This window comes from Carya illinoinensis, chromosome 14 (assembly GCF_018687715.1).
Source record: "Carya illinoinensis cultivar Pawnee chromosome 14, C.illinoinensisPawnee_v1, whole genome shotgun sequence".
NCBI lineage: Eukaryota > Viridiplantae > Streptophyta > Magnoliopsida > Fagales > Juglandaceae > Carya > Carya illinoinensis.
The window spans coordinates 1,592,262-1,604,998 of NC_056765.1; the positions used below are offsets into that span (position 1 = coordinate 1,592,262).

Genomic DNA, 12,737 nt, shown 5'->3' on the forward strand with positions numbered 1-12,737 from the left:
CCATGTTGAGTACCAAGACGCTGCTCTTCTATCAATAATTCCCCCAAGCACACATCCAAGGAAGGAACATGATTACGGTTGATCAAACCAACTCATGCAGTCTCAAACTCAAGTCTTAGTTTCATCAAGAATTGATCTCTTTGACTCTCAACATGAACAACTTGGAATGCTTCTAGGGCTGCCTTAGGAACTTTAGAATAAGCTATCCCAAAATACTCACTCCATAAATTTAGAAATCCAACATAGAATTGTTCGATAAAGAGATTGCCTTAGCTGTAGGTGAAAATCTCTAACCCAACTTGAATTTGCATGCAGTATTATCATGATAATATACATGCCAAAATAGTTCCACATCTCCTTAGCAGCAGTAAATGATCAAAGATTGTTGACCATATGTGATTCAACAGAACTTAATAGCCATGAAACAATCTTGGCATATTTGGTAGACCAAGAAATAAATTATTTGAGATCAGCAGAAGCCGCAGAAGATCCATCCAAGTGACCCCATAATTACTTTTCTTTCACAAACATTCGGAATTGAAATTTTCAGCTTCCATAATTCTTTCCAATAAAGCGAATGATTGAATTTCACCGAGATGATTACCACAGAATCAGAATGAGTACAAAAATTAGTTGTCAATAGACAACACCAGGATTTGAACCAAAAAAATTTTCCACCACAAAAAATAGAAATGGTTGACAACCCAAAAACTGTTGAGAGATAAATGTACCGACAACCAAGAAACAATTGCCTATAAAAACAAAGTGCACCAAAATGCCAGATGGACAGTGTTAGGGTTACCGCTCCCAACTCCTGCTGGGAGCTACCATTAGTGTAAAATGAAAAATGTTTTTTTTCATATTTGTTTAGATGTATTTTTTTAATACTATTAAATAATTTTTTAAAAAAAAAAATTACAACATCATTTAAAAACACTTACTTAATCACTAAGTAAAAAAAATTTAAAAAGATTTTTTTTTTTTTCGCAGCGGTGGGGAGCTGGGAGCAGGCTGCATAGCATTTTCCAATGCGAGATAACACTGGCCCACGAGCTGAGTGCAGCGAAATAGTCGAAGAACACCTCTCTGAAAAACAGAGGGTGCCGATAACCCCATGACCACTGACCCACGACAGAAAGCACCGAAACAGCCAAAGACTTCTGGCCTAAGGACAGAAAGTGCCGAAATATCAGAAATAGCCAAGAACAGTGTATCGAAAAGGAAAACTTTAGGAACACTAACCCATAGATATTCGATGCCGACAATAGTGAAAACTTAGACCAGAAAACTTAGCTCTGGTACCGTATCAAATTTGCTTCAATACCCTCCGATGAGAGTTTTCCCCGTATATTATATAAAACCGAGCCTTAATTACAGTCTAGGAATTATCTGTAAAATAGGAAAGAATAAAGCAATACAGGAAAGGAAATAATACTAGCGGCTATACACATATATACAACTACTGCTATTTACATAAATATTTACTGAGCATTAATTACAGTCTAGGAATTATCTGTAAAATAGGAAAGAATAAAGCAATACAGGAAAGGAAATAATACTAGCGGCTATACACATATGTACAACTACTGCTATTTACATAAATATTTACTGTCATATATAGATATCATTCACAATTTCTAGCATGAGAGAGTCTCTGGAAAAAAATTTAAAATTTTGAAGAGGTCTTGCCCTCACATCCACGTAATGGGTTGAAAATAACGTTTGGAATATCATATCCATATGTGTCTTGGGTCCCTGTTTCTTCTGAAGTACTTTTTTTTTTTTTTTTTGAAATAGACCTCAATTCATTACTGAATGAAGAAAAATACAGCTGTGACCAATAATGACGGATACCAAGTTCCGATTACAAGCCAACTATCCATCAGTTGTACGCTCCCCCGTACACAATTTTCATTGCGCCAGACTGTGTCTAAACCTTATAAGCTCTCCAATGACGACACCATACTGAGATGAGAGACTCTGTCAAAACAGAAGTGTTCATCTCGACTCGTCTACGAGAAAACAACACTAAACATCATCATCCTCCAAAGGAGGAGAGGCACTACCCAACCTTCACCCTCAATAAGAGGAAAAGACTCACAACCCTCCTCCTCAAAGAGGAGAGGTACTTGCCTATTTCAAAATTTTATTAAAACCAAATTAAAACTCCCATAACAGATTAATAAAAAAACAAAATAAAAACACTCTCTCAGCGCCGTACGCTCACTGCCTTTTGCCTGCACCACTTTCTGCGCAACTCTCAGCCTGCACTACGCACGGGTAGCCTGCGCCACGCCCCGGTAGCCTGCACCTTGCAAGTCCTGCACAAGAGATTCTCACAACAACCACCTTGCAAGCCAAAACAACCACTTTCTGCATCCCGTCACCATCGCCAGCCCCTCAAGGTCACAAGGGCTTCTCACCACTGCCGGCTTCATCCCCGTAACCATAACCAGCCCACCAGCCCGTACACCACCTGGGCTAGGTGAAAACAGAATCAGAAACAAAAAACGGAGCCCAGCACAGAATTTATTCCAGAAACAAACCAAAAACCGAAAGCCAAAACCTCAAACAACTGCGTCTCCCCTCTCCGGCCGCCACCCACAGAGTCTCCATGCTGGGTTAAGTTCGGACTTCACCCCAGAGGCTCACCTTTTCCTCCCATGCACCTCAGCCTAAATCCCGAAAACCGCTCTGTTTTCCATGGATGAAACAGAGTACCTTATCCCCACAGGATTACATCCAAGCCTGCAAGAAACCAAAACACCTCTGGCGATAAGCACCCGGACTCCGTCCACACTGGATACTCTGTTTTCCACCACGCCCAGCTACGTAGTTTGAATAGGTGGTCAAAGACTCAGAAAACACATTTCAGACCACACCAAGCCATGGCCAAAGACGCAGACGATGCCCTCCTCCTCCACCGTGCAACCACCACTGCGCCAACCGCGAGATATGTTGGAGAATGACTTCGGGCTCCTTGACCGGGAGGTGGAGCTGTCGACCACCGAAACCACCACCCAAACGACGCTTGATTTAAAACAGAAAAACTAAGCTATACGGTAGAAAACAGAGGAAAGATAACAGAAAGGAAACTAAGCTATACGGAAAAGATAACAAAGATGGAGGGAGGGGAAGCCTAGGCTCCCACCTCCCTCGGACGGAAGAGAGCTGCCTTGTTTCTAGAGAGAAAGAGGAGCTTCTCTCACTAGGGTTTAGGTAGTACTAGTTAATTAATCTCGTAGGTAGAGTGTTTCTTCTGAAGTACTTGCATATAGGATTTAGGACCCAAATAAATTTTCCGCTTTTGATGGTTAAATGCCTGAAACGGACTGATTTTATAACTACTGGCACTATGCACCATCCATTTTGCATTTGTTCCTCTCTTTGTGAAACAATTTTCTTTTTAATGGATTATGAAATCTGCTGCTAGCCTTATTGCATTGTTTTTCTGTTTGCAGTCCTCCTGCGATTGAGACATTATCAAGCGGCTTGTTTCAAGAGGTAATCGTAACAAATACCATTCCGTGTTGGAGCAAAACTATTTTCCTCAGCTAACGGAATTGTCAGTTGCAAACCTCCTGGGGGAGATGACTGCTCTGTAAGTAGCATACCTCAGAAAAATTATTTGAAAAAAACTAGCCAGAAATTTGAATTTTAACGTCTGAACCTACTTTAGAGTACCCAAATTACCAACCAAAAAGAAAAAGAAAGAAAAGAAAAGAAGACGGCAGCATGCCATTCTTTATCAGTTAAAAGATTTCCTCATTGGTCTGTGCTCTGCCGTGTTCTTTCCTAACCGGGGTAATTTGAGGATATTAATGTCGGTACCGAAAGGAAGGGTTTTTAATGGTTTGAGCAACTTTACATAGTTTATTTTTGTTTAGTGATCTGCAGTGATGGGAGTAATCTTATTTTGATTTTTGTTTTTTTATTGTCAGGGTGGCTTTGAACTAACTGACGATTTGCACAGGTTGTTGTGTGCGTTTCCCAGCTTCCATTTCTGTCACTGGTTGCCTTGTATGATGGAATTGATAGTAAAACCAAAATGTACAAGTGAGAGGATATCTTCTTTTCAGCTTGTTTTCAAAGCCGTGTACAGTTATAGGTTTACGGATAGATTCTTTCCATTAGGTTGAATGTTAAGTTTTTTGCAGGCCCTCATAGCTTCAAACCCTACTATAATGCATTGTATTCATATAATAGATAATGAATTGTATTTGGATAATAGATAATTCAATGAATTTTGGATGATTCGTTTGTTGTCATGAAGTTGGCTATGATATGTTTCAATTTGATGTTATATAGAATTTCTCTCAAGAATTTATGGCACAGGTGCAACAAATGGTAAATTGAGTTATGTTGGCGAGGCATTGTCCATGAACACGATAGATAATATTACACCAACACAATAGATACTGATATAGATATATTACACCAACACAATAGATATTGATTGGACTGAGATGAAGATGTAGCATCTAGCACCCTTTTTTTTTTTTTTGGTCTTTCCTTGTTTTTGCTGATAAAAAATGATTTCAGACCATCAAACGAATCAAGTAATCCAGATTAAGAAACAAGCCACATGAAGATGGTCGACCATAGTGTCAGAGAGAATGTTGCCACAGCATAAGTCCATAGCATAATGACAGAGCATTCACTCTCTCCTGTCTCAAGCAATTGAGAAATGGTACCTGCAGCAGGTCCATGACATTAGCATTGGTTACTCAAATATTGCATTCATTAGACAACCAAACTTCACCAATCGAGTTCAAATCAATCCATACTTTCCATTTCAGAATCCAAACTGTATGGTTGTAGATAAGTCAAGGCAAGTCGACTTGAGTAGTAAGGTGCTCAAGCTAAATTCGTTTAGATTTGTTGTTAGACTGGAGCTGAACTCATACATTTAAACGAAAATGAGAAAGTAGTAAGCATACATACCTACATTCATTGCAGGTGGAAGAGCATACTGAAGCATAAGTGTAAACTGATATAATGAATCTGATCCCACAATGCCAAAATGGTTTGCAGCCTTAACAATACCAATACCCAGTGAAGGCATGATGATGTACTGAATTGCGATAATCCCTACAATGAGTGCAGGACTTACTCCGGCACCTTCTAGACCTGTAAATGCAAACGATGTCTATAATTTATAAAAATATCAGAAACTCTTCATGGAAATTCATGAAGAAACTATAACAAAGCCAAGCCAACACAAGACACTCAAAATAAATAGTAGATCAGTATTACAAGCTACCTCTAAGAAGGCTTGCTCCAATTATCAATGTCATGGATGGTATTGTTGCTTCCCTGGAGAAGAAAGAGGAAGCTAAAAGGAATTAATGCAAATTTCCAGATCAGTGTCACAGGGTTTCATCATCTGTAAACATAGTTGCTCAAAAGGGAGACTCTGCTGCTCTTAGAAGTCAATGTTAGGCTGTGTTATTTTTTTCCTGTGGGTATTAGTTAGGCAGTGTTAATTTAATATGGGAATTATATCTACTTATTCTACTCCTGCTGACATTATTTATGACTATCTATACAACTAAGGAAGAAATATTGCTGCCAATCTTGTTTTTCAATATATTTGAATACTTTGGCACGCACACACTCACAGAGAGAGAGAGAGAGAGAGAGAGAGAGAGAGAGAGAGAGAGAGAGAGAGAGAGAGAGAGACTTTTTACTAAACATATATGTAGTTTCCTTGAGTACATGAATGATAAAACTGATGCATTGGTCTTTTCACTAAAAAGTTCAAATTATTAAAAGTTCACATAAATATTAACACAACTTCAAGTTGCGAATATAGAAATTTTGGGGTTTAGAAGTTTAAGCAAAAACTTGAACCCCAAATCAATCAAAGGCTCAAGGAGTAGGAGCTCTACCGAGCCAGCAGTAAGATTCATACCCTAACAAACTTGCAGAGCTGAAGATGGCACGAAGGGGAGCATCATCACCAATCAATACCTTTCGAATTGGAGAGACTATTCCAATGATAAACCCAAAAATCTAGAGAGGAAAAACACAATAATTTTAGAGATCCCACTGTGGCATATACACATTAACTAAGAAATAAATTTGGAGAAAAAACGAATGCAACTATGTAAAGCATTTGAAATGATTGTGGCAGTGTGTTAGTTATCATTAGTCCTAATTTTGCCAACTCGAGGGCAAGATGGAGTATATTGCCCAGATCATCTACTTTTTCTTTGATATTAGAATTATCCCCTTCATGGGGATTACATAAGGGGAAAGGGATTGTAAAGGCAAAAATTGGCTAGGATTAGATAACTAAATGATAAGATTTATCTTATCATTATTTGATTAAATTTGGATGAATGTAAAATAAGTATTGATTTGTATCTAAACAATATTGAGTCTATCTAGAAGTCTTAGGTGTTGTTTAAATAAGTCTTTGAGGTTAAAATCGAGTTCAGGAAGATTGGTATTTATCAAGAAGAAAGCTGAACAGAGTTTAGTCAATAACAGAAGATGTTATTGCGAAATGTTAGCAGTCCGTCCAAACACGTTTTCGCGTCTGTTGCTAACCGTCAGCAGAGTCCTACTGTGACTAGAACTCTTTCCAGACTTTCTATTTAAAGGGATTCGGCTTTGTATCTTTTCAAGGACTTTGAGCCACGAATTTCAAAGAGGATATTCTGAGCATTTATGAGAGAAAATTCACTTGAGAATTTTCATGAGGTTTTTCATATCTTCTTGAGTGTGATCATGCTTTGAGTGTGAAGGAACGTCGATTGGATTTCAGCCTCTGGAGTTCCAGAAGGGAAGTCAACATTTGAAAATCACCAGAGCTTCTGGCTGCTACTGTGGTAGAAGACAAACGGGTCATTTGTCTAGGCAAGTAAGAGAGTCGAATTGCAAAGGTTTTGTAATTGATTATTGCTTGTAATTGTTCTTCAAATAATAAGATTGACTTTCCTGAATTTGGCTGCCCCGTAGGGTTTTACCTTTAAAGAGTTCTTTAAAGGGTTTCCCTTCGTAACCAATCGTTGTGTCTTGCAAGTTTGAGTATTTATTTTAAAGCATTTGATTCGTTTCATAATCTTGATAATTGAGATCTAACTTATTTGTTCAAGGAAATTGGTAGACAATTTTGTGGTTTTATAGGGGTACGTTGGAAATTTCAGGGATGATTGATAATAGCTCAAAGAAAAAGCTTTTCCTAAATAAACAAGCATTATGAGCATACTGCTGCAATGGTTGACGGCGCAAACAATTTTTTGAGGTCCACATGCCCAATAAGCTTCTTAAGGTGCAGCATGGTCTTTTCCAGAAACGTCACCTACAAGAAAAGTCTTTAAAAGGTTATTTCATTCAAGGAGACACAAGAAGGAGAAAAAACTAAGTTGCCTTAACTAGCAAAGTATTTAGGTGGAAAACAGACTAATAACATCGGATATTAGTGAATGAAAAATGTGTTAACCCAAGAATTGTTAAATTGTTTCAAAATGTATAACAGGGAAGATGTCGTTTCACAATGTATACTCAACCATTGTTAAATTGCTTAACAAAAAGATGTACTTCTTCTTTTACCGAAGACATGCCAACCATTATTCTGATAAAATGGTGAATGGTTTCATATGTTGAGATGCAGTTTCTTACTGACAAAGACATGCGATACCCTGCTTCTTCATGTCACCCGATCTTAATATAGCATTTAACAGTTTAGATAACGTTTGATTTTAGGTATAGTTTTCTTAAGCACCCATTGATTGTATTGATCTTGTTGAGTGGAAATCAAACTTTGAGGGAAGAAAGCTTTTGAGCATTATAAAAATGAAACCACAACATGCTTGAAGAAACCTTTACTTTTCCTTCAGGTCCAGTCGACTGGACTTCTACTTGATCCATAAACTCCTCTGAGCTTGGGCAACCCTCTGAAGGAAGGAGCAGTGCTGTGCCAATCTCTGAATGTAAATACGAGGTTTCTCCAGAAATGTTATCCCTTGTCGAAGAGCCATCCGTGTCAATGTCTTTAGTTGCCTTGTTTGCATATATCCGCATGATAGGATACACATAAGACCATATATATATTGCACCTAAATGCATAATCGAAACAGAAACAACAAAAAGATTCAAATTCATCCAGAGATATTTTCGGAAATAAAAGACTTACAAAAGGCGGGCCAGTTCTGAAGAGCCTTTGCCATTGATTATTTGATGCAGTTCATGACTGACATCTCAATCAAGAGGTGGTGGCTATTGGAGATATGGTAATGGAAGTAGTGGAAATATCTTATCATTACATCAAGCTGAGCTTACTGTAACATTTGTTGATTTTTGTGATTTTAGAGTAAGAAAAATGGACTATTACCGCCATAGAAAGTGCAGCATAAGCCTCTGCATCGGTAGAACAAACAGAAGAATCTCCAAACGGACTATCATCCCCCTCACAGACTGCTGGGAGGATAATCAGAAGCAAGTTCCCTAAATTTCCTGCACAAAACAATCTCTCCCTAAATATTATGATGGACAAGTACCTTTCACTTATTTACAAAATTGGTGCATAAGACAGTAAAAAGATGCAGTTGTAAAACTTGTGGCACAATTAGTTAGTCATGTAATTCAGGAGGGCTGAACATTGGGTGGCAATAATTTTCTCCTACTTTCCTACAACCCTATCCAGTGTTGATCGTATTTTTATTTTTATTTTTAATTTTAGGTTTGATAACGTTTTCTTTCAAAGAAGTGAGCAAAAAACTTCTGGCACTTGGAAACCAAATATAACAGACATATCAACTTTAAGTTTTAAGCTTTTCTGTATTTATTACAAATACAAGATTTCCCAATACTACAACTACTAAGGTAGACATAGTCAGTTTTAAGTCTTTTGCTTTAGACTGAATTTTAAAACGAGTTTGTATTGTCCCAATTACAAATCATGCTGAAGATATGAATCCCATAATCCTTCGGCCTGCATGATATGATCCATATAGAAATTTTTATAGTGCAATACGTATTGCAGTAAGTCATCAGAATTCTATATAGCCTATTTCAGGGTGTTCTTAATGAATCCTAGAATATTCGGATTTTGTCTACCTGCAGCACAACAACCAATGATAAGGCTTTGCAGATGTTGAGGAGCTCTTGTGATTTTTATGAGTATCCATGCAAGTGCAGAGCCAATAAGGAATGTGATAAGGACATTCACTAGCATGAACCATCTACAGATCAATCAAAAGTTACTCAGTGAGGAAAAGAAAAATTAAAAGAGGCAGAGGCCAAGACTGTGGAAGCATGACAGAGCTGAACTCACAAGGTTCCCAAACCGTCTAATGTAATTGTATCCGCCAGGGCACTGACGATCAGTGAAGGAGTGAACACAAAAAATACTAGCTACATATAAAGAAGTAATGTTGTTATTCCTCAATTTACAGGTACTGGGAAGGTAAAATGGAAACAATAGAAAATTGTATCAAGCCATCCCTTAGAACTGCTCTAATGCCATATTTTTAAATTTCTTTCTTTTTTAGGGGAAAAAAAAACTTGTTTTGATATCATATTTATGAAAATATTTGGCCGCTATCTTCACTTGTGAAATGTCATCATTCTTAATGTGCTGGTTTCTATGAATAAATCTAGCCAACACGCTTGACATTGGCAAAAGAACTAAACCAAGAAAATGGTACTGCGTCGTCAAAATATTAATAATAAAATTAACTGACTTTATTCAAATACTGCCTGGAAATTGTCCCCAAGAGATTTATACTTTCCATTCCAAGAACAAGACCAACAGCCGTAACTAAGAGTGTCTCCAGAACTGGCATCAATGCCACAATGAATAGAGACAGAAAATCCATTGCAAACTTCGTTCGCTGGACTCGAGCGGAAGTTGTTTAGCTTTAGCACGCCTATCCAAAACAAACGTCAAATGATGAGTACTCAGATATAGAACGGTAACAAAAATGTTCCAAGTTCTTTACAATTAACTTTAATCGGAATATTCACGCTTCTACAGAAGAAATTATGAAGCTCATATGAGATTTATTAATCCATTCGTACTTAGAAAGACCAAATGTTCCTCAGAGAAACTGAAAATTTAACTTCCATTATGTAGCTTATGAAAATAATTAGCATGCAACAATAATTGCTATCCTAGCATGCATAAACCTTCATTTGATTAGAAGACTAATTACAACATAAAGGAAGAATCATGTCACTTCTGAATTCTGATAGATTATAAGACAGAGAATAGTAGGGAAGACTCCAAATCCAATAACAGGGCTGGCAGAGGGTTAAAGATACTGTTACACTACTCGAGTTTTTTTGCTCTCAAAGTTTTTCAGAAGGATCTTGCTCGTTTAATCTACCAAAAAACAAGAGCAAGAACTTCAAGGAAACATGTGATGCTCAGATTACAGAAGTTCATTTAGAAAACAATACCCAATCTCCGAGTGCGTGCTCACAAATTTTCATTCCTGTGTTCGGCCTCCTCTCTTTAGCAAAGAAGCGTGGTTACACACGCATCAGTTTGGATGAATGTCCATCTTTCATAACCAATATAATTGCTTGAAAAAAAAAAAATTTTTGAAGAGTCGCTGCTGCAAAAAGCTTAGTAAACGTGATTTTCCTTTCTCTATGAATGACTAACCTTGAACAGCTGCTGCCGATGCTCTCAAGCTTTCATGGCTGGCAAGAAAATTATGAGACTCCTTTTACACGTTCTTTTTCACGTTTAATGGATGTCTTTTGCTGTCATGCATCGATGAGATAACTGTAGTTGCACACTTATTTCACCTCCCATTCTTTTTCAAATTCCAACTACAAATATTGATTTCTGATTAAACTCAAAATGTAAGTGGTGCATGAGATTCACGTTTTTGAAAATGAAAAATTCTAAACTATAAATATTGGTTTCTCTTATTAAACTCAAAATATAAGAATGAGAAGTTGTTTATAATATTTTAATAAAAAAATCTACATAATCTTTTATTATTTATACAACCTCTACATATTATATTTTTTTAATTTGTATTAACTCTTTTAATAAATCTTCAATATGAATTATTCTTTTAAAGTATATACACCGTGACTTACCTTTTTATTGAAGAATTACAAAAGCTGTTGCCTGATGTCTCTGAATTCTTCTGTAAGTATCACAATTTTACGACTAAAATTGTCTTTTAAGGTAAAATGCAGGCAGTCCTTATTTCCAAGTGTCGGTATGTCTGTCAGTCAGCGATCCCAAAAATCTGTCATCGATGACATTACTGTAGTTCAACACGAGCTCGGATTTAGAGACGAATTAAGATGGTTTATGAATAGAAATAAGATTTTTGAGTGGAGATTATTGAATGAATTGAAATGAGATGGGATAATTTTTAAAAATTTTGTATATTTAGATTAGAAAATGATAGGAGATAGTTTTACTTTTTATATATTCGACATATAATTTGTTCCACGTGTCACATGCACCACCCACTGCATGCACAGTGGAATCAGAAGTGCACGTAACACCGTGAGCCGCCAACCGTGACTGTCGGTGCCTTCTGCCTTGATAAATGTTGGATGGTCATGTATATTTCTAGGCTCTGGGTATTATTCGAACAGGACTTTTAGCACGAGAAAGTCTCTGGAAAAAAATGTAAAATTTTTAAGAGGTCTTGCCCTCACATGCACGTAATGGGTTGAAAATAACTTTTGGATTATCAGATCTATATATGTCTTGGATCCGTGTTTCTTTTGAGGTAGTTTTACATGTAGGATTAAGGACACAAATCAACCTTCCGTTTGATGGTTAAATTCCTCAAACGGACTGATTTTATAACTACCGGTACTATGCACTATCCATGTTGCATTTGTTCCTCTCTTTGTGAAACAATTTTCTTTTTAATGGATTATGAAATCTTCTGCTAGCCTTATTGCATTGTTTTTTTTTTTTGCAGTCCTCCTGCAATTGAGAGATTATCAAGACTTTTGTTTCAAGAGGTAATCGTAACAAATACCATTCCGGTGGCGGAGCAAAACTAATTTCCTCAGCTAACAGAATTGTCAGTTGCAAGCCTCCTGGGGGAGATGACTGCTCTGTAAGTAGCATACCTCACAAAAACTATTTGAAAAGAACTAGCCAGAAATTTGAATTTTGAAAAGTCTGAACCTACTAGTACCCAAATTACCAACCAAAAAAAAAAAAGAAAAAAAAAAAGAAAGAAAAGAAGACGGCGGCAAGAAACCTGTATGCCGTTCCATATCAGTTATAAGATTTTCTCATTGCTCTGTGCTCTGGCGTGTTCTTTCCTAACCGGGGTAATTTGAGGATATTAATGTCTGTACCGAAAGGAAGGTTTTTTAGCGGTTTGAGCAACTTTTCATGGTTTATTTTAGTTTTTTTGTGATCTATAGTGGTGGGAGTAATTTTATTTTGATTTTTGTTTTTCTATTGTCAGGGTGGCTTTGAAACGACTGACGATTTACACCGGTTGTTGTGTGCGTTTCCCAGCTTCCATTTTTGTCAATGGCTGCCTTGGAATTGATAGTAAAACCAAAATGTATTCTCTTTTCAGCTTGTTTTCAAAGTCTTGTACAGTTAGAGGTTTACGGATAGATTCTTTCCATTAGGTTGAATGTTAAGTTCTTTTGCAGGCCTTCATAGCTTCAGACACTACTATAATGCATTGTATTCATATAATAGATAATTCACTGAATCTTGGTTGATTCGTTTGTTGTCATGAAGTTGGCTATGATATGTTTCAATTTGATGTTTTATAGAA

General features: G+C 37.0%; 1 protein-coding gene and 2 long non-coding RNA genes across 4 annotated transcripts; 2 read left to right on the top strand and 1 right to left on the bottom strand.

Moving 5' to 3' along the window:
- Positions 1 to 3,078: 3,078 nt before the first annotated feature.
- LOC122294197 lies at positions 3,079 to 4,268 on the top strand. Of its 2 annotated transcripts, none has more exons than XR_006237557.1 (3): positions 3,079 to 3,219; positions 3,462 to 3,601; positions 3,942 to 4,268. It is a non-coding gene; the product is annotated as an uncharacterized LOC122294197 (long non-coding RNA). The 2 variants fall into 2 exon arrangements; XR_006237558.1 differs by having other exon boundaries at positions 3,107 to 3,245.
- A 43-nt stretch (positions 4,269 to 4,311) lies between these two features.
- On the bottom strand, positions 4,312 to 10,732 carry LOC122294643 (protein PIN-LIKES 3-like). The gene is made up of 11 exons (XM_043103546.1): positions 10,619 to 10,732; positions 9,693 to 9,878; positions 9,284 to 9,363; positions 9,067 to 9,191; positions 8,290 to 8,463; positions 7,831 to 8,138; positions 7,217 to 7,309; positions 5,915 to 6,015; positions 5,264 to 5,316; positions 4,945 to 5,130; positions 4,312 to 4,694 (listed from the first exon to the last, which is right to left on the bottom strand). Exons 2-11 carry the CDS (start codon positions 9,825 to 9,827, stop codon positions 4,570 to 4,572), a joined length of 1,380 nt encoding a protein of 459 aa, XP_042959480.1. The 5' UTR covers positions 9,828 to 9,878; positions 10,619 to 10,732; the 3' UTR covers positions 4,312 to 4,569.
- Positions 10,733 to 11,561: 829 nt separating this feature from the next.
- LOC122294196 lies at positions 11,562 to 12,695 on the top strand. Its single transcript, XR_006237556.1, has 3 exons — positions 11,562 to 11,800; positions 11,913 to 12,053; positions 12,414 to 12,695. It is a non-coding gene; the product is annotated as an uncharacterized LOC122294196 (long non-coding RNA).
- The last annotated feature ends 42 nt before the right edge of the window (positions 12,696 to 12,737 follow it).

Bases quoted from the DNA above. Each gene is read 5' to 3' on its own strand.
- LOC122294643 (XM_043103546.1), bottom strand. From the start codon at position 9,827: ATGGATTTTCTGTCTCTATTCATTGTGGCATTGATGCCAGTTCTGGAG. The intron at 8,464-9,066 runs GTAGACAAAATC...TGTTTTGTGCAG, and splicing joins CATTGGTTGTTGTGCTGCAG to GAAATTTAGGGAACTTGCTT. The intron at 4,695-4,944 runs GTATGTATGCTT...GACCTGCTGCAG, and splicing joins TCCACCTGCAATGAATGTAG to GTACCATTTCTCAATTGCTT.